Source organism: Typopeltis vanoorti, chromosome 5 (assembly GCF_054136105.1).
Source record: "Typopeltis vanoorti isolate ZY-2024b chromosome 5, IOZ_Tvanoo_1.0, whole genome shotgun sequence".
Classification (NCBI taxonomy): Eukaryota; Metazoa; Arthropoda; class Arachnida; order Uropygi; family Thelyphonidae; genus Typopeltis; species Typopeltis vanoorti.
This window is the reverse complement of record NC_143553.1, coordinates 132492491-132517217: the sequence shown is the minus strand read 5'-3', so window position 1 is coordinate 132517217 and position 24727 is coordinate 132492491. Positions and strand designations below refer to the sequence as shown.

The 24727-nt window shown below is 35.0% G+C and overlaps 1 protein-coding gene across 2 annotated transcripts in view; it reads left to right on the top strand.

Moving 5' to 3' along the window:
* Positions 1–24727, top strand: part of Nmnat (nicotinamide mononucleotide adenylyltransferase) — a 209340-nt gene that overhangs the window by 151405 nt on the left and 33208 nt on the right. The window contains exon 8 of one of the 2 annotated variants that reach the window (XM_090393335.1): positions 11591–11657. The exons of the other annotated variant lie outside the window; for it this stretch is intronic. Coding sequence (XP_090249461.1) covers positions 11591–11657 — 67 coding nt within the window. The remainder of the gene's footprint in view (positions 1–11590; positions 11658–24727) is intronic. 2 annotated transcript variants of the gene reach the window in all.

The window sequence follows — 24727 nt, the reverse complement described above, 5'->3', positions numbered from 1 at the left end:
GATGATTTTACTAATTTTTTTATACAGCTCGCGATATCCAGACAGTATGTCTGGATATCGCGAGTGCTTCAGCTCACGTTGAAATTTAAAGGCTCGTTCAGAATTTGTGTCATGAACAAGAAAATGATTTTCCAATTTATTTCACGGTTCAAGACCTTCTCGAATTATATTTGCAGTGGTGGGGGGGGGATAGGTTTTTCTTCTGCTTCACTATCGTTTTCTAGATCCTTCTGGCTAAATGTATCAAAATCTTCTCCACCAATTTCATGTGAGAAAGTAATGATTTCAGTTGATAATGTAGATGTTTGGATGGTTGCAATGTTTGCAACACATCCAGGCCAAGCTGCTTTCCAGCAGGCATTTAAAGTTTGTGGTCTTATTTCAGCGATAGCAGATGCAACATGATTTAAACAGTCCAAAATAGAAATTTTTTTCCAAATGTCAGTGTTAATGATTCATTTTCTAGTTTATCCAATATAAATTGAAAAGTGTGCTTAGTGTAATATTTTTTAAAAGTAGCAATTATGCCTTGATCTAATGACTGAATAAATGTTTGTTGTATTGGGTGGAAAAAACACTAGCTGCACATTTGGATGTTCTATATGCGAATGACGTGCATTGTCAACAATTAATAAAACTATAAAATCGAGAGCTTTTTGCTTTATATATGTTTCCACTTCACTTCTGGTACGAAGCAATTATTGAACCATTCAGTAAATACAGCAGTTGTTATCCAGGCCTTTGTATTAGCCATCCAATGTACCCGTTTTAGATCTTTGCCTTTTAGAGCACGTGGTCTTAGAGATTGATTTACTAGGAGGGGTTTCAACATTCGATCCCCTGATGCATTGCTACAAAGTAACAACGTTACTTGATCTTTGCTTGCTTTAAACCCACTTGCTTTTTTCTCAGACTTTGTGATGTCAGTTTGGCTAGGCATTTTCTTCCAAAAGAATCCTGTTTTGTCAGCATTAAACACTTGATCGGGACAATATCCACCATCTTCATTAATTTTGACTAACTTCTCTTGAAAATTTTTGGCTGCTGCTGTGACCTCGCCTGTAATCTTCACGTTATGAAATGCATTCCTTTTTAAAAACCCAGTTAGCCATCCTTTGCTAGCCAAAAATTCTTTATCAGCCTGGGAAGCGGAAGTAGATGGCTCCAATTGCTTCATCTGTTCATAAAACCGAAGAGCTTTTTATTTAATTAAATAACCACTTATAGGAATTCTTCTTTGAGTTACTAAAATTAAGGGGATATTAAATCCCACATTGTTTTAAAACCGAATAAGAAACTCAAAGATAGGAATCAGAGAGTTTCTTGCCGAATATAGTAAACTATAAAGTATCGGCGATCACTAGCGTTAGCCAATGCAAGTGATCCTGGTACATAGTACAATCACGGGCAACTCGTTGCAAAGGTGTGTAAAGTTCAGATCGCTATTCTTAGGTATTTTCCATAATGTATAAACACATTTCCAAGGAAATGTATGCTGTTATTACATTATGGAGGGAGGTCACTACCCAGACCGGTTTCAGCCTTTTTTGAGGCTTCATCAATGAGTAGCTAGACTTGATACCGAAGTGTATAGCGAAAAGAACTTATATACTCTGCGAACGAGTTTTCCAAGTAGGTGCAACCGTTAAGTTACTTAAGTATAAAGAGCTAATAAGCTTCATTTCGGCAATGAAAACATTACTAAAATTAAGGGGATATTAAATCCCACATTGTTTTAAAACCGAATAAGAAACTCAAAGATAGGAATCAGAGAGTTTCTTGCCGAATATAGTAAACTATAAAGTATCGGCGAACACTAGCGTTAGCCAATGCAAGTGATCCTGGTACGTAGTATAATCACGGGCAACTCGTTGCAAAGGTGTGTAAAGTTCAGATCGCTATTCTTAGGTATTTTCCATAATGTAAAAACACATTTCCAAGGAAATGTATGCTGTTATTACATTATGGAGGGAGGTCACTACCCAGACCGGTTTCAGCCTTTTTTGAAGCTTATTAGCTCTTTATACTTAAGTAAACTTAACGGTTGCACCTACTTGGAAAACTCATTCGCAGAGTATATAAGTTCTTTTCGCTATACACTTCGGTATTAAGTCTAGCTACTCACTGATGAAGCCTCAAAAAAGGCTGAAACCGGTCTGGGTAGTGACCTCCCTCCATAATGTAATAACAGCATACATTTCCTTGGAAATGTGTTTTTACATTATGGAAAATACCTAAGAATAGCGATCTGAACTTTACACACCTTTGCAACGAGTTGCCCGTGATTGTACTACGTACCAGGATCACTTGCATTGGCTAACGCTAGTGTTCGCCGATACTTTATAGTTTACTATATTCGGCAAGAAACTCTCTGATTCCTATCTTTGAGTTTCTTATTCGGTTTTAAAACAATGTGGGATTTAATATTCCCTTAATTTTAGTAATGTTTTCATTGCCGAAGTGAAGCTTATTAGCTCTTTATACTTAAGCTTCTTTGAGTTAATTCTTCAATCCAAATTACGTTCCGTTTTTTCTAATAAAGCATCTCTTGAGTACGGTGATAATTTGGCACTTAGTTTTATGCCAGAAATGGCAGATTTTCTTATTGCAACTTCATTCCTTTTAATTGCTCTTATAATAGATTCGTCTAAATTAAAATGTTTACCAATCGCCGTAGATCTCTCTCCTTTTGCTAAGCGATCTAAAATTGCAGTTTTCATTTTCAAAGAAATTGCTTCTCTTTGGTGCTTTTTTTTTCTCCATTGGGCCAAATTAAATTTAAAAAAAAAAAAAATAGCAAAATTTAGACTTACGATAATGAAAAGACAATCACAAACTTACTCACATGCAAAATTAAACTTGACGGACACTCACTGCTTATGCCAGAATGTGCTGCAACACACTGTTCATTATGTACAACGATACATAACGTTTGAAGTTATGCACCGCATAAAAAGAGACCCGAGTGTGTATATATGAGGACAGTCTGAAAAGTTCTCGGCATAACAATGAAAAATCGAATTTATAATTTCAAAATTATTATTTTTTTTTCAACATAATCTCCCTTAAGACTAATAGATTTATTCCAGCGATGCTCCATTGCCATTATTCCGTCCCTGTAGTAGTTCTCAGTAAGATCTGCAAAATACCCCTCTACAGCTGCAATGACCTCTTGATTCGAAGAAAAACGTTGACCAGTAAGGAAGAGTTTTAGTTTTGGGAAAAGATAGAAATCAGAGGGAGCTAAATCTGGGGAATAGGGTGGATGTTCCAACAATTCATAGTGCAGATTCCTTTATTTTCCCATTGTCAAAACACCTTTGTGGGCAGGTGCATTGTCCTAATGAAAGATAATTTTTTTTCTTCTGCAATCCAGGTCTTTTCTCACAAATTTTTTCGTCTAGTCTAGTTAAAAGATCAGAATAATATTCCCTGGTTATTGTTTTACCCTTTTCAAGATAATTAATAAATAAAATGGCTTTAGCATCCCAAAACACCGATGCCATGAACTTTCCTGCTGATGGAACCGACTTTGTCTTCTTTGGCACTGAACAACCCGCTTCTGTCCACTGTTTTGACTGCTGTTTGGATTCTGGTGTGTATGGTGAATCCAAGTCTCATCCATAATAAATCGATGCAAAATCAGTTTTATTCTTGTTAAAACGCTTCAAGCACTGTTCAGAGATTTTCATGCTGCGAGTGCGATTTTGATCTGCTATGAGCAAGTATGGCACCCATCTTGCACAAAAATTTTTCATTTGCAATTCTTCATGCAAAATATATCCTACACATTCTTTTGAAATGCCTATAATCTCAGCAATTTCATGCACTTTGACTTGCCGGTCATCCAATGCCATATCGTGCACTTGATCAATGATTTTTGGTGTTACACTTTTTTTTTTTTGACGTCCTTCACGTGGATCAATTCAAGGCTGGTATGACCAAGTTTAAACTCTGCAGCCTATTTCTTGATTGTCGGCAATGAAGGGGAAGAGTGCCCATAAACTTTTAGGAAATTCAAATGAATTTCTTTTGGCATTAAGCCTTCTTTTACGAAGAATTTTATAACTGCATACTCAATTTTATCCATTTCAAGGGATAAAGACAACACTTTTGCTTCAGACAGCTGTATAAAACAAACTACTCGATAGAATGACTTGCAGTTTCACATGGATGCTTATGACAGATGTACCAACTTAGAAAAAAAATCTTGCCAATAGTGTTACCATCTATGGTCGAGGCCAAGAACGTTTCAGACCACTCGTATGTAGAATGTAGATAGATTTCTTTTCTTTTTTTTTTTTTTTTTTAACATAATCTTATGTTTAGGATGAACCAGTTTTTGGTTCTCTGCAGTCAGGCAGAGAGTACATGCTCATTCAACTGATATTCCTATGTTACATAGGAATATCAGTTGTAAGGTGAATTACATTTTTTCATGCCATTAAGTTATTTTGACATGATAATGTATAAGAACATAACAGTTGCTATAGGACAATATTATCTATTTACATGAGAGTAACAGATGATCCTTATTCATGCTGTTAAGCACAAAAAAATTTCTTTCCCCCTTTCTTTGGGGGAGGGGGATGATGTCACTTCTCTATTGGAAAGTGGACTATGATGCAGTCTCCCTGCTCAGCCAGGAGTTGATTCCTTGGATTCCAGTCTTGGCAGAAAAGATCTAAGGTATTGTTCTGCCTGTGGTGGTGCTCATGTAGGATCTGACCTCAACTTTTGTTTGAAGGCTGCAAGGAGTTGGTCAGCTGCCTCTCTCTCTGTGAAGCTGTTGTGCTGTCTAGTCTTGTATGTCATAGAAGCTGTTGTGCTGTCTAGTCTTGTATGTCATAGAAGCTGTATGTTATTACTGCTTTTGCAGCGATGAAGAAGTGGTTGCAGAATGGATGATTATTTGACTCTGCATGGACAAGATTGAAATACTCCTTTTCTGTATGAAGACTATCTCAGGTTAAAGCTGCCATTTCCCAAGACAAATGGATTAATTGAGTGTTGACTGCACATTCTAAGTAGATATGCTGGACTTTGTGATCAGTAGCAGAACAGGCAGTTATCTAAGAAATCTGGGTTAAATTTTTGTAATATAGTTGGAGCGGGTAATGCATTATGCCACATTCTCCACTGAATATCCACATCAGGTTTGGTGGCTCTTGCGTGATATGGTAGGTCCCAGTGAAATAGTGTTTGGTGAGATGATGCAGGATTTTTTTCGACTGTTGTGTTAGAATGCTGTAGATTTTGTTTATGTTGCAGGGTTAAGTTTCTTCCATGCATCGTTGGTTTTTATCAGAACGATAGGCACTGGATCTTCTGAGTTAGGAGGGCTGAGTTCCTCTTCCATTATGCTATCAGGCATAGCAGCTTGAAAAGCGGATTTTACAGTGTGTATCTGCTCAGCTCGATTCCCTTATTTCCAGGTTTTCAAATGATTTTAGAAAGTGCCAGGTGAGACTCAGAAAGAATGTCACCCAAGATCCTGATGCCTTGCCAGCGCCATGGAGGAAAGAAAATCTCTTTCTTAGTGATAGGGTTTCTTACCATCATGCTGTGGAAGATGGGTTCCATGAGAATTCCAGGAAGGGATGTTGTCTTCACTGGCATGTGTGTGCTGTTGTCATTCTTAAGGTTGTGGAGAAAGAGAGAACTCTAGTGGCAGAAGTGAAAATATATTCTGTCTTGCATTTGTATGCCATTTCTTGTTATAGGATATTAACGAGAAAAGGAGTACGGAACATTGTTATCCTGTTGTCAATGGAGATCAAGTTTTGTCCTCCTTATTTGAGAGAAGCACATAGCTTGGAGTAGGAAAGCCAGTTTTGTTCCATATGAATCGATAGATGGTTGACTGTATTTTTTTGATAAATTGCACTGGTGGCATGAGAGTCTTTAGTGTATACCAAAGGACACTGGTGGCTATTTGGTTAACAATTGTTCTCTCTCTTGTGGAGGCAGAGGCTCATATTGCTGTATGAGCTTTCCTAGTACTTGCTTGAAATGTTTAATTAGTGTTTCCCAGTTCTTATCCACGTAAGAGGATGTGTTTCCTGGTATTTGTTTCCCTCTGTGGACCAGTGACCAGGCATTGGGGAAACGGTTTGGTTTGTCCATTTGTTTTATGTCCTGTGTTTTTATGTGCATTTAGTTTGGCTCCTGAGGCTGCTTGGCATTGTTGGTATGTTGTTGTGTGTTATAGAAATCCTTTTCTTTGCAGGCTATAACTGTAATATCATCAGCATATGCTGTCAGGGTTATGGCCTGTTAGGAAAGTTTAAGACTGGATGCGCTAAGCAGCATTTTATCTACGCAAAAAGGGCTCAGTTGCAATTGTGTAAAGAGGACTGAAAAGTAGACAGCCTTGTTTTTATACCTCTGCTGTACAGATATGGTAAGTCTGTTGTTTATTTTCATGCAAAAGTGTGCTTTGGCATATAACATCTTAATAGAATGAATGAATGATGCCTGAGCCAAAGCCGAAGGCTTTCAACAGCTGAATAGGTGGGGGGGGGGGTGTTAAAGAGAGCTTTTTCTTGGTCTAATGTTAGAAGACCCATTGTTTTACTGTTGCTGTTGGCTATGCTTATGAGATCCCTTTTGAGGTGTAAGTTTTCGTGGATAGATTGTCCAGAGATTGAATAGCTCTAATTATTTCGTTCAGAGTGAGTTTAAGTTTTTTTGGCAGTGGCTTTTGATATTATTTTACAGTCAGTGTTTATGATGGAGATGGGTTGCCAGTTTCCTAATTTCATTGCGTCTCCTTTCTTTGGAATAAGTTTAATAACAGATGTCATATTGAAGGGAAGCCATTGGTATTGGCTTTGACATATACTTTGTAGAGGATAGGTCCAAGCTGTTCCCAAAAGGACTGGTAATATTCAGTGGTGAGCCCATCTATGCCAGGAGATTTATCTTTAGGTAAGGAGCTGCAAGCAGTTGTCAAATTGTGTAGCATGATGGGGAGTTCTGTCTTATGCCTCATTGCTGGTGTGATTATTTCCACATAGGAGAGAATTATATCAGTGGCATCCATAGATGTTGAGTTAGCTTGGTATAAATTTTTGTAGTCCTGCAAGGTATATAAAAGGATTTCGTCATGATTTTCTGTGATGTTTCCACTATCTGTTGTTATAGCAGATATAGCGTTGCACTCTTGTTGGTGTTTTTCCAGTGAGAAGAAATACTTTGGGTGCATCTGCAAAGTTAATGTGTTTGCATCATGCCTCTTATTAGTGCTCCTCTTGCAGAGTGCTCTAGGGACTGGTATTCCTCAGATTCTGGATGATGTAAATTGCTGTTGTTGTTGCAGATTTTTAAGGACAATGCTTATTCAAATTCCTCTGGTGACAATACGTTTGGATAAATATCCTTACTTTGGCCTTAAAGAGTGATCACCACTCGGAAATTGATTGGGAAGTAGGCATGTCTCTGATTTGATATAGTTTTTGGAAGTTCTGAGATATTCAATATCCTGTAATAGGCTGTTATTAAATATCCAATATGCTCATCCTTTGTGTCCAGGAGGAGCATAAGCACCATACGCTCACACCTAGAGCATTCTGCAAGAGGAGCACTAATAAGAGCACGACGCAAACACATTAACTTTGCAAATGTTCAAAAGGATGGAATCATGGTCTGATTCATGAGATGGATGGTATGGGACACTAGTAGGACCACCTTTGTCCCTCCAAGAGAACACTTTTATGCGGGTGCAGGTGTCTGAAGGTATAAGTCAGCTCGTAGTCATTTATTACATCGTGGAGAAGCTGAGCTAGTGAGTGTTGATGTTCTTGGCATTGTTGTTTGTCCACTGCAGTATCCAGAGTGCAGTTTCAATTCCCTGCCAGTATGAGGGTCATTGACCTTGCTGAGGTGGTTTCGAATGAACTCTAGCACCTGCACTGCAAGCTGTTTGCTTTGTGGTATGTATATATTAATAAGTGTATTTTCTTTCCTGTCTGAGTTGTAACGAGTGCATATATTGCACACCCAGGAAAGGTATCGATGATTCCTAATTTTAGGGTGCTATTTTTGTGGATTCCAATGCTGACTCCTGATCCATAAAGTTGTATGGCAGGAGAATGCATGGTATATGGCCAGTTCTTCCAGTGCTGATCTGAAGCTTTGCTGTTGGAATGAAGATTAGTTTCCTTCAGCATAATATTTCTGGCTGATGGGCAAGGATATGCTTCAAGATGAGCCTGATTTGCAGTGGTGTGGCACATCCTCTAGCGTTTAGTAAGAGAAAGTTTACTGAGGTGCTCATTATTTTGATTCTGGGATTCAAGTTTGTTGATCAGGTAATATATTCATTCTCCTGAGAATGATGGTTTTTCTTCCTCTTTTCCTGCCAGAACAGTTCTTAATCTTCCAGCTGGGTAATAAGGCCACTGATGTCAGCAGCGTAGTCGTATGCTGTCAGCAGTTTTTGTGAGGAGCTTCAAACTTTCTTAAGAAAGTGCTGAAGCTGCTTATTTGTTAGTGGGCCTTCATTGTGAGGAAGACCTGTATTTTCAGTTTTCTCTTCATCATTTGAGGACTCGGGTAGCTTAATTTCTTCACCCCCCCCCCTCTACAGGCTGTTGGGAGGGGATGTTTGGAGGCAAAGATTCTCTGTTGCAGCTGCGCTGGTTCATCTTTGGCTGCTTTTGTTTCTTGCTCCTCTTCATTATTTTTATCAGAGTTGGTTAATTGTCTGTTTTTCTGTTTCCTTTTCTCTTGGATGGCTTTTAATCGATGTTGATACAAGTTCTTCTGAAATCAGTGTTTCATTAGTGCCACTTGATTTTGTCTGCTCAGTGTTTGACTGAGAGTTTTTTTTTTGCTTGATTTGTTGTTTGTTTGGAATGCTCTGTTTTTTTGGGTTGGATGTTTGCTGCTTCTGGTTTTCTGATCTGCTAGGGGTGGTAGTATTGTTAGCCGGTTTCTCATTTTTGGATATATATGAGCATAACTTCCTTACATGACCATTTCGTGGCAGCAAAAGCACTGAGTAGCGACAGTAATATAAAAAGTGTAGGGTACTCCATCATAGGTATGGAGCTGATTGTATTGTTGCCAGAGTGCATTAGAGCCTGTCTGCTAAAACTCTTGACGTGAGCGAATTCAGGCCTAGTGGTAGAGGCTTGTAGCGTTCGAATTTTACAGGTCACTGCACTGTATTTTGACAGTAATCCGCAAAGCATTTGGTGGCTTATTTCCGATGGAACATTTGACACTGTTACTTTCGTGGGAGCTAGTGCAATTGGAGAGACATTCACTTGGCATGCTCCAATTTTTATTCCCTTTTCAATTAATGTCTCAGACCAAGATGCATTGCTAAAGTACATTTGTATGGTTCCAGCAACTCTTGAAATGTGAGTTATATTTTTCGGTGGCACATGCTGCGCTGCCACGTCCAGGTGCTTTTCTAGTGGGTTATTTTCAATTGCGAAAATTGCTATTCTGTTGTCTCAGGAAACGTGGTTTAGTTGCACATTTGCACGTGCGCTGGTCGTTGTCCCAGTAGTATTAATTTGCACGGAGGTATTTGATACAATGTTGGCATGAGAGAGAGAGAGAGTACTGACCTTAGTCCGTTGTTTTGAGGGGTGTGTGTGGGGGGGGGGACTGAGGCTGATGTCTTTCTCTGGAGCTGTGGCTAAGATTCTGGCTGGCATCTTTTCCTTGATTATCAGAATCCTGTTACCTTTGACCAATTCCTCATAGATAGACTTAGGTGTTGTTGTTATTCATGATAGTGCTTAATGGTCTAAACAGTACCAAGAGAAAAAAAAGTATGTGTGTATAATTCATTGTCCTTATTAATATTTCACTGGTTTTCTACCCAGCTTCATCACATTACAAATCGCACATCTTCAGAGCATAATTTTCCAACCCCACACACCCATTTGCTAATTGCTGTGTGGATCATTTTGAAAACCAAGTATTCAACATAGCTACACAAAACCAATTGTTAGCTACGCTATGAGATGATGTTTGCTACTTGACCTCAACACCCTAAACACATTAGATACATATTTAGTGCTTCTGAACAGCCAACATTGAGTAATACACTGCAGAATAAAAAAATAAAGTAACAATTTTATTCCCTTTTGAGACACTTAATGACACGATTATCATTTTCAATTTATAGAAACCCACAAATATATGGAAAAGTATTTACATAAGCAATCACACCATCACCACCAATCACAACAGTATAGTATCCTCAGAACACTTGCAGAGATTCATTATTCAGCAAATTCAGAGGTACCTGTTGAAATCACACAGCCTTCAAAACTGAACTCAAATACCTTTGCAACACCTTTTTAGCTCCCCCTCTGTGTTGTTTATATTATTAAGCACTGTTACGAGTGATCTTTCAATTATAACCTTTAAATGAATCTTTAAAATTACTAACTATTGAATTAGGTTAGTCTTATCTGACTTGTGGTACAGTACCACATAATTGTATGTTAACTGACCTTTCGATTATCCAAATAGTAAATCATTATTGTTGTGGTCAGGTAATTGAGGGGTTAGTTACTATAATAAGTTTGTTTGGTAGATTTTTGTTGACATTTTGAAAGATACTGAATATTCTGTTATGAACCTATTTTGTGCAATACAACTCGCATGCAGATATAGACAGAAACATCAGCGTAACTGCTCCCATATGAGTTAAAACCATATTAGATAAGAACTGATATATGGAAAGATTATTTAAAACAAATGTTGGTTTATCAATATTTATAGGAACCACTTTGGGAATTTTAGATATGCCGAACAACAATTCACATTAAGTTTAACCAAATTGATCAGAATTTCTTTAATTAATGGACTCGTTTATATCTAAAAATAATACATCAGTGGCTTAGAGAAAAACATGATTGTGCTAGTAAACTAACAAATTATATACACATCTCGAAAGTTTGTAAGAGAATCTTTTTGTTGTTTTTGATGAAACATAGTTATCTCTCTCTCTCCATAACATACTTTTAATAGAGTAATGTGCCTTCACACATGTTCTCATCCATCTTTCATACAAATTTTTAACAGGTATGTGGAATTTCTCCCTGTTCATACTTGAATAAATGATGATGGTGATGTAACCCAATGTTTTAGCTTATTATTATTGTTGTTTTAATAACCTTTTCTGAATTACCATACCATTTAGTAGTGATTTGTATTTATAAATTTTGCTAAATTTAAGGAAACAAATTTTTAACAGCCATTTGTGTTGAATTTCATTACCAAGTAATGAACAACAATGTATAAATGAAATCCAATATATACTATAAATATAAACAACATGAAATATTTAATATCCTCATATGTGCAACTACATATAAAATTTATATGCTTTTATAAACCAAAGGTAACGGTTTCTTGTATTTCATTTAATAAAGTTCATTGCACTTGGATTAATGTATAATAATGTGAATGAAACTGATTTGAAAAAATTCTCCTTTATTAATGTGAAATTTATTATTAAATACAATTTTAAAAAATCTGATTAAGAAGAATACCTTGAATAGAATTCATTAATGTGACTGTTTGGTTTTCTTTTGTGCTTGCCTTTGGATAACAACAACAGTAAGTATACTTCATTACTGACTCCTTCTCCTAATTTTGAGACTGATGTTATTGATCCATATTATAATGTAGGTATACCATCAATACATTCAAGCTACCACTTGACAGAGAAGGTCAGTGATGATATACCTTTTGAAGTGGAACAAGAGACTGCAGTTTGACTTATTTGCTCCAAAGCACAGTGTTAATGATTTATTTTTCTCTTTTTTGCATAAATTTAAAAGTATTAGGTTATTAAAAATTACTGTTTATTTTATTTTTAGTTGGTGTTCATATAATGCATGTTTTTCTAGCCTAAAGTAGCCTTATTTTTTCATGTAATTTAAATTTACTTATGCACTCACTTGAAATAACTGTTAATGAATTAGCACACTGATTTACAAATAGTTCTCCAAGCTAATTAGCAAGCATGCAAAGCTTATGAAGCTTATGAAATTTATAATTTCACACTTTCATTGTATGAATCACTTATTTAAATATAGACACATTCATTAAAGTAGATGTATGTGTTGAATAACAAAAGTCTTATTTTATTGTTATATTTTTCTGATGTAGTTGAATAAATACCTTGTATATATTTTGCAGTTGATAACTGTGATAACAGTGCAGTAGTGATGTGAATGGTTTGACTGAGGGATAGGGGAAGAATACGGTGTATGGTCTAGCTATACTTATTAATGGTCAGGAAAGTGGCATAAATTGTAATACATGTCTTTCCTAAAAAAAAAATAAGACTTGACAGCACATTCATGTTTTTTTTTGTGCACATGCATGTTGCACATTTGGTACAATTAATATTATTCTGTATAGTAGATAATATTTTTGCAGTTCATGTATTTTCACCATATTTCATCTGTAAAGGGTAATTTAAAAATGGTAACCTCAATGGGCCTTCATTCATAAAACCTTAGTTAGCATATCATAATTTCATTGTTCATTATTTGTCAAGATTCTGAAATTGTCAGATATGTATATTTATATTTTTCTGTGCATTTTATTGTTTTTTTCATGTGACGAGTGTATTATGCTATAATGTTTTAAAACTATAAATCACTCTTGTGCTCTTGATTTATAGTTCCTGTATAAATTATCTTTACTTAAAATACTTGTATATAATGTATTTGGATGAGATATTGTATAGAAATTTAGTTTAAAAATATAATCTACACATAATAATGCATATTTCTTTAAATGGATTCCGAATAAGTTACACATGGTCCATACTTTAATTTAAATGATCAAATTTTAATTTAACGTAAATTGAACTACATTATGCAGTGTGCACAGATGTATGTTGGGGTGGGGATGGGGGAATGGATGCATTTTAAAACTATCATTTCGTTTGTATTGTAGTGCAGATAAAATTTTGTTCTCTTGTGGCATTTTCAATAAATTATCCACGATTTTGTATTTTCATTTCACTTATATTGTATTAAAGTTGAAATGTTACTGTGATTTTCACAGAATTGAACGTTGCAGATATTCATTATCTGAAGCATATTTTCCCCCTGTCTATAATGAATTTTAAGATGTGAATTTCATGCTTCCATGTATGATGGTTAGACTTAAAGAAAATGAATGCTTCTGATTTACGTTATTTGGGGGGGGGGATATAAATTGCTGACTTATGTGACTTGAAACCACAATCATCTCTCATTGTACCAAATACCATTTCAACGAGCAGCAGCAAATGAAATAACATCAGTAACATTTATAATTCACTATAGCAGCAAATCAACAATTGTAAACTATTCCTTGAATTGCAGCTACTTACAGTAATTGGTCAAATGACTAACATCCTATTTCACAAAAGCAGTTTAAATTTTCAGTATATAATTTCATCTGCCAGTTGTTATATACATCCATGCCTAAAGCATCATTCACCAGTAGTCATTTTCTTCTGCGGGACATTCTTTCCCATGATCACATTTTAGAAATTGTAGTTCAGCTGCTGCTGTTATGCGATGAAATTGGCTTCACCACCCAGCTTAGTTCATTTTATCTGTCTGGAACTTTCTTACCAAGTACTATAACTTGGTAAGAAAGCTTTGTCTTTTTTCTAAATGTTGAACATTCCTCTCAAATCAGATTAGATCTTAAACTCAAATTAGCCTTCAGACTGCATTTTGTAAGTTTTCTACAGGCTATACCTAGAGTTTTAATGACAGCATTTCTTTACTGTAGAATATATTAAGGAATTATGGTGAAAGTAAAAAAAAACTGGTAAGAATACAAACCACCTAGAGCCAGATGTTTGAAATTCGTGAAGTAGAGATCAGTGCAGATTTTGAAACGTGAAATCAGTATTAGAATCAGTTTGAGAGGTTTTCAGAAAATTTACAAATATAATAAATGTAAAAATTCTTTAAATCTTTAATTTTTCTGATGGTTATGATCTCAAATTGAAAGACGTGCCAAGGAATATAATTATTTTGGACTCTTCTTCTTCCTTTCCAGGCTTATAGGCCAAGTGGTCTGTTCCGGACTCAATTCTATCTTTTTAAGGTGGAATTGAGTCCGGTCTTCCTCTGCATCGAGTACCTTTTGGGTGGAAATTTAGAATTTGTTTAGGTATTCTGCTTCTATTCATTCTTAGTATGTGTTCTTTCCATTTTTCTCTTGTGGACTCATAAGACTTTTTCCAGTAGTTGTCACACTAGAATTACAAAAAATAAATAAATAAATAAACTGTGTAAATGGCACAAACAGGAGCATAAGGATGGATGATTGACATATAAAATATTGCTCCTGCATATCATTTATTCCCTTCTACAAACCAGTTACTGTATCTGCCACTGTGAAATATTTGCTATATAATTAAACCTCTTCTCTCTCTTGTACAAAAAAAAAAAAAAAAAAAAAAAAAAAACCTTCCAGAATAAAGTGTCATATATGCATAAGACCTACACAACAAACAGTTGCAACACCTGTGGCACATAATACACTAGCCTCATATCTTTCTTCTTCTCTCTTCCATCATCTATGTGGATGATGATGATGAGGCCGAATGAACTCTTTCCACTTCTGTCTGTCCCGGGAGAGTCCGAACTCTCCCAGGACAGCCTCATATACTTAGTTTATATATATACACACACACACACCAAATACTAACAAATTCCTTTTCCTACTTGAAAGGTAAGAAGATCAAAGTTTATGGCATTGGATATGGAAGATCTTGAAACTTCTAATGATTGTGTATTAGTGTTTGTCAAATGAAGAAGAGGAATGGAGTATAATCTTATCAGCATAGCTTTGGTTAGGATTTTTAGGTTAATCAATGGGTGGTCATTTGGATATGTGAGGAATAAACACTGGTGAAAATGCGCTTCAAGGCTCCATCATTGGTGGGGAAATCTGAAGAGAGGAAATCGTTAATTATGGCATGCATCAAATGGCCAGAAGAAGCAGGCAGTTCATTTGTAAAATGTTAGAAGGTAGATCATAAGATGTTGCTGAAGCAGACTTCTGTGCCAGACCCATTTTGAATGCAATACAAATATTGATAGCTACCACATGAGATTCTCCATACCTCTCTGTGGCTTGAGTGATAATGTTTAGGAGATTGGCTGTGGATCCAATGTGGTGAAATCCATATTGCTAATCAGTGATTAGCTGGTAGCCCTCCAGATGTTTAAGTTGGCTATTGACGTTCTCCATGAGGGAGAACTAAAATAACATCAATTTTGATGATAGCTTGTTGACAGACTTGCATTACAGTTTTGGAATAAGCTAAATATAGACTTGTTTCCAGGTTGTAAGATAGATGTTTAGTAAGAAATATTGAAAAGGCTGGATAGCATTAGATTTTTAGCATAGTAGGAGGGTCTTCAGGACCAGATGACTTGTTGGCATCCTAAGCTATTCAGAATTCTTCTGATTTCTTGTTGACAAAAGAAAGTATGCATTGAGCAGTTCATGGTAAAATGGGGAAGAGGTATACTTTGCTTTGATCATCGGTGCAGAAGTTAGAGAAGAGAGGTAAGCCATGCCTTTGGGTAGTATTACTTTACTACTATCAGGGGTGTGAGAAGTAGACATAGATGAACAAAAATTGTATCCAGAGGTGGCAAGGGACAGAAAGGCATGATTCACTCTTTGTACAGAAATCGATTTTTTGTTTAGGCCATATATGATGCTTGTGATATGTTGAATTTTTTTGCACTGACTTGGTGCCATTTGTTGGAGAACCATGGCATGGATAGTGGTTGAGAATTTTAGGCAGAATGAGGGAGGAGGGGGGGGGGAGAATGGAGGATGAAGGCTTTTCGTCCTGTTAAATTCTTTATTTGGCCTGAGCAAGTATTTAAATGGATGAGGATAATGGAAACAATAATACAACCATGTCAAGGATGAGGAGCAGAAGTTATGGGCCATCCCATTTGGCACCAGATGACAAACTGAATGGTTGTGTTAAAGTGTTCTGTTGTAAAAGAAACTTGGATGAGGTTATGATCTGCATTACTAAGTGAAGTGACTATAGTGTATTATTTGAAGAAGGGCTGATTAAAAAAAAAAATTTTTTTAATGATCAAGAGTATTAGCAAAGCAATGAGATTATCTAATGTTCTGGTGGGTAATTGGAACTATTTGTGGAACTTGGCTAATAGTAAATCTCTCAGCATCCCTGCCAGCTTGATGAGTGAAATTAGAGAAAGGAAGCCAATTTGAATTGTGGATATTGAAATTTCTGAAGAAGATTAATTTAAAGATGTTGTCTTTCATTATTAGTGTGAAAGAAGAGTTAAGAGTAGGGACGTGCACCGGGAGGAGAAACTCATGGACATGCTTCCCTTGCATATATCATACACCTTCCAGGCAAGATCAAAGTAAATGGTAACAGGATTATTTACTAGCTAGTCAGTAAACCTCCTTCATCTGACTTGGTCCCATGTACTGTCAAGCAGCCAGCTCTCAGAGTCATTTTATATATTATTATTATAGCAACCTGGATGGAATTGGCAGACTAATTGCAGGAGACCCATTTAACTAGCAACATATCTGTCATTGAACTTTGAACTCATTTATTCTTCCTGAATTCATAATGCATTCTAGGAATGTGCTCTGCTCACCCATTGCTCTCTATATAAAAAATATATTCCTCACATCTTTCATCATTCCCTTATACAACTTTCAAAGATGGTCTTGTATTCTTCTATTCTTCTTATAACCTCCTCCCCCTTGTATTAATCTTAAAGGGCACTGTCATATCACATCTTTTTCTTCTATCTATGTTCCCTCCACTTCTTTGCATAACCATCACTACAGTTTCCTGATATTACCTTAGTCATTCATCTCTGAATCCTCTCTTTCTGATGTTCTGCATCACATTGAAAGTTAACTGACCAAATCTGAGCACAGTAGTCCATGTGTGGTCTGACCATTGCCTTATATTATGACACGACCACTACCTTCTTATATTTGCTTGTCAGTGTGTACCTCATATCAGCACTGTGATGTGCAGTGCTGATATGAGGTACACACTGACAAGCACATGAGTCCACTGTCAACCACCACCATAATCCTGAATCCCATCCACTTCCTGCAATGCAGTTCCACCAGTACAGTACACAACTTTATATCACTACATTTCAAAGCGCAACTAGCATTTATTAATATTAAAACTACAACTCTGCCTCATTTGTCCAAGCTAAAAATGTATTCAAATTTTTCTGAAAGGAATTAACATTAACAACACTTCTTATAATTCTTACCAACTTTCATCAGCAAGCAGTTGAAAATTCCAAGTCAATCCACATGAAACATTATTGACAAAGATAAACAGCAAGGACCCAAGAACAGAATCTCGAGGCATGCTACTGGTCACCTTCCTTTTCTGAGAAGCTTTCTCCATTATACACAACTGCATTCAGAAAACCAATCTCCAGTCCAATCCATTACCCAAATCAATATTTGGCAGCTTCTATACCAACTTATGTGATATTCTGTTAACTGGCTTTGCAAAGTTCAAGGATATCACTGTATGTGACGCTCTCTTATCCAATACATTCATCAACCTTACCTATGTCCATCATCCAAATTCTGTATACAGTTTTACTAATTGTTTTCCCTAATACCTTGACCACAATTGCAGATATATAGAATGTCTGTAATTTAAAACTTCTGTCCTGGAACTATTCTTGTGGAGTGGTACAATTTTACTTTCTTTTCCCCTGCAAGACTCGTTAAATAACCAGGTCTAGAGCATAACTAACTCTTTTGTATATTCCTTAACAATTGATGGTGATAGGTCATTCATTCTTATACATATAGCCCAATAATACATAATTGATACCCAAATTCTTTCACTTGATTCCACCATTATTTATCTCCCTTCTAAATGTTGCATAGCATCATCTACATCATTATGAATTATGCTGATAGTGTTCATTAAATAAATCTGCATCTTTTGCCATAGGTTAACTCTAATTATGAACTTTCAAGAAACAATTTGTTTTGATGAACATTGCAACTCCCACTTCATTTAACAAATACAGAACTCCTGTACTTAGGAATATTTTACAATACACAATGGAAAATATTCTGTCCAATAATTCCTCCCTTTTTCCAATGTATATTTGAATATTTTGAGTTGCTGAACATATTCCACATTAATGGTTTGATTGTTTATATGTATCATTCTATTTTTTAATATCCTCTTTCAATATGGATAAATAAATGGAGAACATAGTGATTGTGAAAGTGCTAAAAGTCGCAAAAAAATGATTGATTTCACTAGAAATCAAAATAGACATAAATAATTTATCTGAAAATAGCAAATTATTTGCATCAGCTGGTCTTATTTATAATATCAATTGTCCCAACAGTTGCAGCAGTTTTCAAAAAACAAAGAAACAAAATTGTAATGCAAGCTGTTCACTCTAGTTATTTTTTAAAAATTAATGTCATCAAAGAAATGGAATACTATTTAACATTTTGAATTGAGGATCAGAAAAAAAAAGCTTTTTTTTTTAATGCAAAGGACATTTAGAGTTGATTTTATGTTAACAAGTGTACAAAGAAATGAGGGGAGGGCAAAAAAAATTAATTATTTTAAAATTTACATAATTTTTCACAACAAACTCTTTTGAATAATTATTTTCAAATTATGCATTTTTACTGTCTTTGTACTAAGTAAGTTATTTCAGAAACACAAATTTAGCAATATTTCTTATGAAAAATTCAACTTAACGCATTCTTGGAAATGCATTTTTATGTTCCTAATTTGGGATTCACTTGTATGACCCTTCCATAATTGTTCTTTCTTTACTTGCCACGTTGTGGAGGAATTTCCATGAATTTTCTTTGACATGACTGGAGAGTCTCCTCTCATACTGCATTTTTTCTTTCTTTATTATTCTTGTTACCTTTCTAGTTTGCATTTTATACTTTTTCACACATCTGATCACTATCAACTGTCTTATATCTCTTCCATAACATCTTTTCCCACATCTGATTTCAGCATTTGTCTCTCTCTCACTCCCGCTTTATTTGCATAACTCTTTTATATAGTTGTCCATAGCTTGTCATATGCCTCTTAATCAATTTGCATGTCATCATTCCCCACAACTCATGGTGTTGTCATAATCACCCACCTTATTAATTTTATATAGATTCCTTCTACTTTTGAGAGAAACTTGTGACATGAATTATCTACACATAAACACAAAGCATCCCTTAACTTAAACAAGTTATATGTCGCTGAATTGAAGCCTTTGGCTCTTCACATATCTAATAGCATATTTAATATATTGCCAGATATTTCAGTTTGAAAATAACAAACTATCATCAGTGGCTTAACAGAAAACAGTTTTTTTGCAAGGTAGAATACAAACAATTGATCATTCAAAATTAGAATGAGCTGCGTGATGTTAAATTGCTAATCACGATATCATTCACTGAAGAAAGGTAAATGATCAATTGTTTGTATTCTATCTTGTAAAAAACTGTTTTCTGTTAAGCCACTGATGATAGTTTATTTTCAAACTGAAATATCTGGCAGTTTATTAAACATGTGTTTACGTGTAGATAATTTATAGATTCCTTCTTGATAGCAACCTTTTCCTATTTGACCACCTCCCAAACCAGTACCTTGTGATCACGCTCACCAACTCATAGCAGCATTGTTACCTCATCCACAAACAACCACATCCCCATGAAAATATCACCAAATCCAGTACCTTAAAACCTTGTGTTACTTATGATAGTTTTTCTCCTCAGATGCTCACTTTCCTTGTTTATAAGTTTACTTTCCTTGTTTCCATATACTGTCTCCTCCTTCCTTTTAACATGCCCCATTAGTTTGTTTTAAAATTTCACAATCAATGTTCTCAGTATTCCCTGGCCTGTATATAACAGCATATTATTAGATGTTCTGTTAATTTCAACCTCTCACCAAAGAGGTTAGGTTCAAATCTTCGTATATGCTAGTATTTCCCACTTCCAATCTTAATGGAAGAAATTTTCATTTTCAGAAAATTTTATATTCCTTCATTTCTATTCTTAACAATATATCATCCACAAACCAAGTTTCCCTTACATCAATTATCTGTGGACATACCTATTCAATCAGTGCCATCCATCTTATTTCTGATCACTTTACATTATTATACAAACAAAAAAAATCCTATTCTCTTTGAGGCCATTATTATCCTTCTTTATTCTAGCTGCTATAGTTCACCTTCTCCTTTCTTCTGACCACTCTTGTTTCTCTGTTCCTTATGATCTTCATTTATATTGCTCTCCCTCATTCTTATACGTTCCATCACTTTGCCTTGTCATAATAACTTCTCACCCTTCTATCTATCTTCTTCCTGTCCCATAACCTATTTCTCTCTGATCCTTAGCCACCAAAACTTTATCTTGACACTATGCATGTGTTTTTTTGCAAACAGTTGTTTCTACCAAACTCATTCAAATGTAATCCACTACTTGAAGCCATTTGAATTTCTCCTTCAAATTCACTTTGTATATTCCCGATGTGAATATCCTTTGCCTGACACAACTCAGTCGTCTTGCCACCCATTGAGAAGGAGAGCAGATATAATTCTGTTTTCATTCTCAACTCACTTATATCTGGACAACATGCTGACCACTTTCTCAGCAATACCATTGCCTTCACCTCCCACACCAAGTTACTCATATCTCTTTCTGCATTCCTTTTCCTGCCCATTCCTTCCTTCCTTCCATGCAAAAAAATAGCAGATATTTATCTTAGTGTGTTGCCTGGAAAACACATCTTATGTATGCTGATATTCACCACACCTCTAGTGATTAAATCTTCATATGCTATCATACTTGGATACGTATTTCTTCCTACTGACTACCTCCTCATTCATATCAGTCCATTTCTTTAAATGTTCATTCTCCATACATTCCATTTCACTTTTCATTATCATTGACTATTGCCTGTGCTTTTCCATTTTGTTTCCATTACTATCACTTCTATTCATTTTATTATTTCTTTCCAGTCTCTCATTGCATTTCACACGTACATTCCTTTTTTTATTCAGCCTAAATCCATAAACCTTTCCCAATTTTGAACATACAACACTTTTTGCAGCATATCCACTACAAAAAATTCAAATAAAGCTACATAGTATAATTTAAAAAACAGTTTTCTTAGCACAATTATTACTTTAGTCTTTCATAGGGAGCTCTTGCTCTAAAGATGTGTTAGTTGCTACTTCAGAACTGCAATAAGCAAAATGGTGTTTCACAGGTGATGAAAATCATCTACTATCTAAAGGCTGGCATTTCTTCCAATTAATAAAATTAATTGGAAGAAATGCCAGCAGATTTGGCTTGGCTGATAGAAGCTATAATATTATGTCACCAGGTCTATAGTAGCCAGTGACCATGTGAGGCTGCTTGTTTGGAGTTGCTTGCTCTAAAAGATTCTTTTCACATATATGTATTATGGAGTTTGTAGTGTACTGTGTAACATGTCCTGTGGTGTAAATAGAACTGCAGCTCGGTTTGAATCTCATTGCAAACATGGTAGATGAATTGCATTGCCTGGTGTGTGTGTGTGTGTGTGTGTGTGTGTGAGAGAGAGAGAGAGAGAGAGATGCCACTATCCCACTTACCAGAGGGCTAAAGTGACATTAAAGAAGTTCTGTATTGAATCTCTAGAGAAAGGTTACCCTCAGTAGTAGTAGTAGTATCTGTTGTGATCTAGTACTGTAGGTCTACAATCTTACATGGACAGGATTCACATAGAAGTAATTTGTGTATAGAGGAAGTAATTATATAAACATTTTGATAAAATTGAATCAACATTCTCCATTTATTCCAGTTGTTTTGATCATATATCAGTGTTAACCAAGGTAATGAAATGTAATTCTCATTAAACTTGAAGATAATTGTTATGAGGTTGTAAAACTGTTAAATGAGAAAAATGGCTGATTAAACTTCACACTGGCATTTCATTTTACAGCAGTGTGATTTAAGATATATTTGAGTAATTCATTATTTTAGAAATAACAAAATTGACAAGAAGTTTGGAATCTGAAAAATCAAAATGCTACAGAAAATATTTAAATATACTTGTATAGATTGAAATATAATACTGATTTTAAATAATGATTTTTTGTAGGGGAAAAAGTACTAAATTTTCTTACCTTTAGAGCAAGAAAGATTTAAAAAAAAAAATCATCATTGACATCCTGTTAATCTTGTTATGTTCAGTGGCTTATAGCAGTCATATGACTTGTATTTCATAAACTCATTTTTCAGATAGGCTGATTAATCATATCTCTCTAGGAAGTATGATCTATTTGTATCAGATGCATATATTTTGTCAAAGTGCAAGATATGATCCAAAAGTCCTTGGACTTGTGCTATAATTAAGAAATGTGTAACCAAATAATGGAATTGTACCTGACTGCATGATTCTCTTTCTCATTTGCCCACGTATTACCTTTGCACATTTTTGTTTTTGGCATTGCTTTTTATGTACTTATGCATAATGCTGCCCATCGATTTTGTTATCAGCTTTAGGGGAGTAAAGTGTGTGCGTGTTTATTGAACTGTGTACAAAACTTGGCATAAGATATTAATAAACTGATAAACGCATGGGTGTACAGTTATCATCCAGAAACCAAACAATTTTCACAGCAGAGATAAATGCTCCATGAGACTCATGATAGCCAGATAAGTTTTCTTGATTTATCTTTGAAGTTTGTAATGTGTTAAAATGTCTGCAATATACCACAAAAAGAAGAAAACATCAAGAGAATTTGAAATGGAATTTTCCTGTCTGGCATTTACTCACCAAGCATGGTACTGCAAATATTTCACATCCAGCATATTCTCTAAATGCAGTGGGTCTGCACTGACTTTTTTCTATTGTTAATGATTCCACTAAAAGGAATGAGATTTAAAGCCATTCATTAAATTAAAGAAACTGTAATGATGTGAACTGAATATATAAAAAAATACTGAATACATCATGCATTTAACCCAAGGATTAAATGCATGATAACTTTGAAGAAAAGCAAACATTCTAGGTTGGGGTCCACCATGTTCTGTTGTCATAAAGAATGTGAGAACATTTGATCAGCCATTGAATATTAACCTGTAACTGTCACTGAAAAAGTTCTTATCACTGTTGCTATATAACTTTGAATTTTTTTATTTTGATCTATTCAATGTGGGATTGACATAAAAGAATTCCATGTGTGTGTAATTCTGGGATTCCTTTTTCATTTCCACCTTGTGAGTGAGAAATTGGTAAGTTTATAGCATATGGGTAATTTATTGATTAAATGATCTGAAATTTCATGACAGAAGCAAAAAATTATACTTTTTAGTGACTGATTATTTAGTAATCAATATCATTGCTTTCACACCAGGTGATCAAAATCATCTACCACCTAAAGCCTTTCACAAACATTCATATCATGATAGGATTTGAGTCCACAGACAACCAGCCCATTCTGTTGCAGCATTCATGGCTAGTCTAAACAATCACTGCTATCTTTTTTTCACTTAGTCAGGAATAGTGCCATCACATTGTTTTTCTGAATTGTTATTATTGTATGGGTCAAAGATTTGTTGCAGGAGACCCAAACTATCCATGCAATCTGCCATACCTCTCTTGAACTCATTAACAAACAAAGCACTATGCAACTGACTCTGGCAACCCATTTCATTCATTCACAGTTCTCTAAGTGAGAAAATCTAGTCCTCATGCCCCCTACTAACCATATCAGTAGAGAATACAGTATGCTTTCTTTTTAGAGATGTTTTGGCAGCATTGATGACTGATGCACAGATAGTTTGGATCTCTTGGTGGTACTGTGATGAGGAAGAACCTGTTTTTCTAAGCACAAACACTATTATTATCCTTCGTATAGCTTTTTATACTATGTAAAAGTTTGGTTTTTATTTGATTTTGAATTCCCCAATGCAAGTGCCATTTCTTCAGTAAAATATTTTCTTGAGAAAAGTTCTATATGATGCACCCATAAACTTCTTGCCATTCACTAAATGTTCAATTTCATTCCTTTAATTTGAAAATATTATTTTACTATTAAATTATTACCATTTAACTGTTAAGAGTGATGGTGCTTGGTTTTTAAACATTTCACGTTATCTAAGGCCTTAATGCTAGCAAATGACTACATGCATGGACTTTGCAATTGATTGCACAAATATTCATTCATCAAACAAATTCTGACTTGCAGCACAATTGTTAATACTTTTGAACTATTGCATATTGTGCAAGTTACCAGAAGCATGTAATTTGGCTTGTAACATTTGCTAACACTGTGTAATCTGTTTTAAAAAATGTTTACTGGATGCATGTAATAGTAGCCTCACTTTCTTTTTTATGTAGGCAGTTTTGAGTTTTATAAAAAAAAATTGATAAAAAAAGTGTCAACTTTTATTTGTGCCTTAAGTATAATACTTAAGGCACAAATAAAAGTTTACACTTTTTTATCAACTTTTTTTAAACACAAACAATTTGTTTTTTTTTTAAATAAATTGTGTTTAGTATAGTATAACATGGACTTTAGAGATATCATGCTGATACCAAGTTATATTTTGTTCACATGGTGATATTATTAAATCTGTGAATAATTATATTATAAATAGCAGCACATTTGTTGCATTTTCTGTTATTTTGATGATTCCA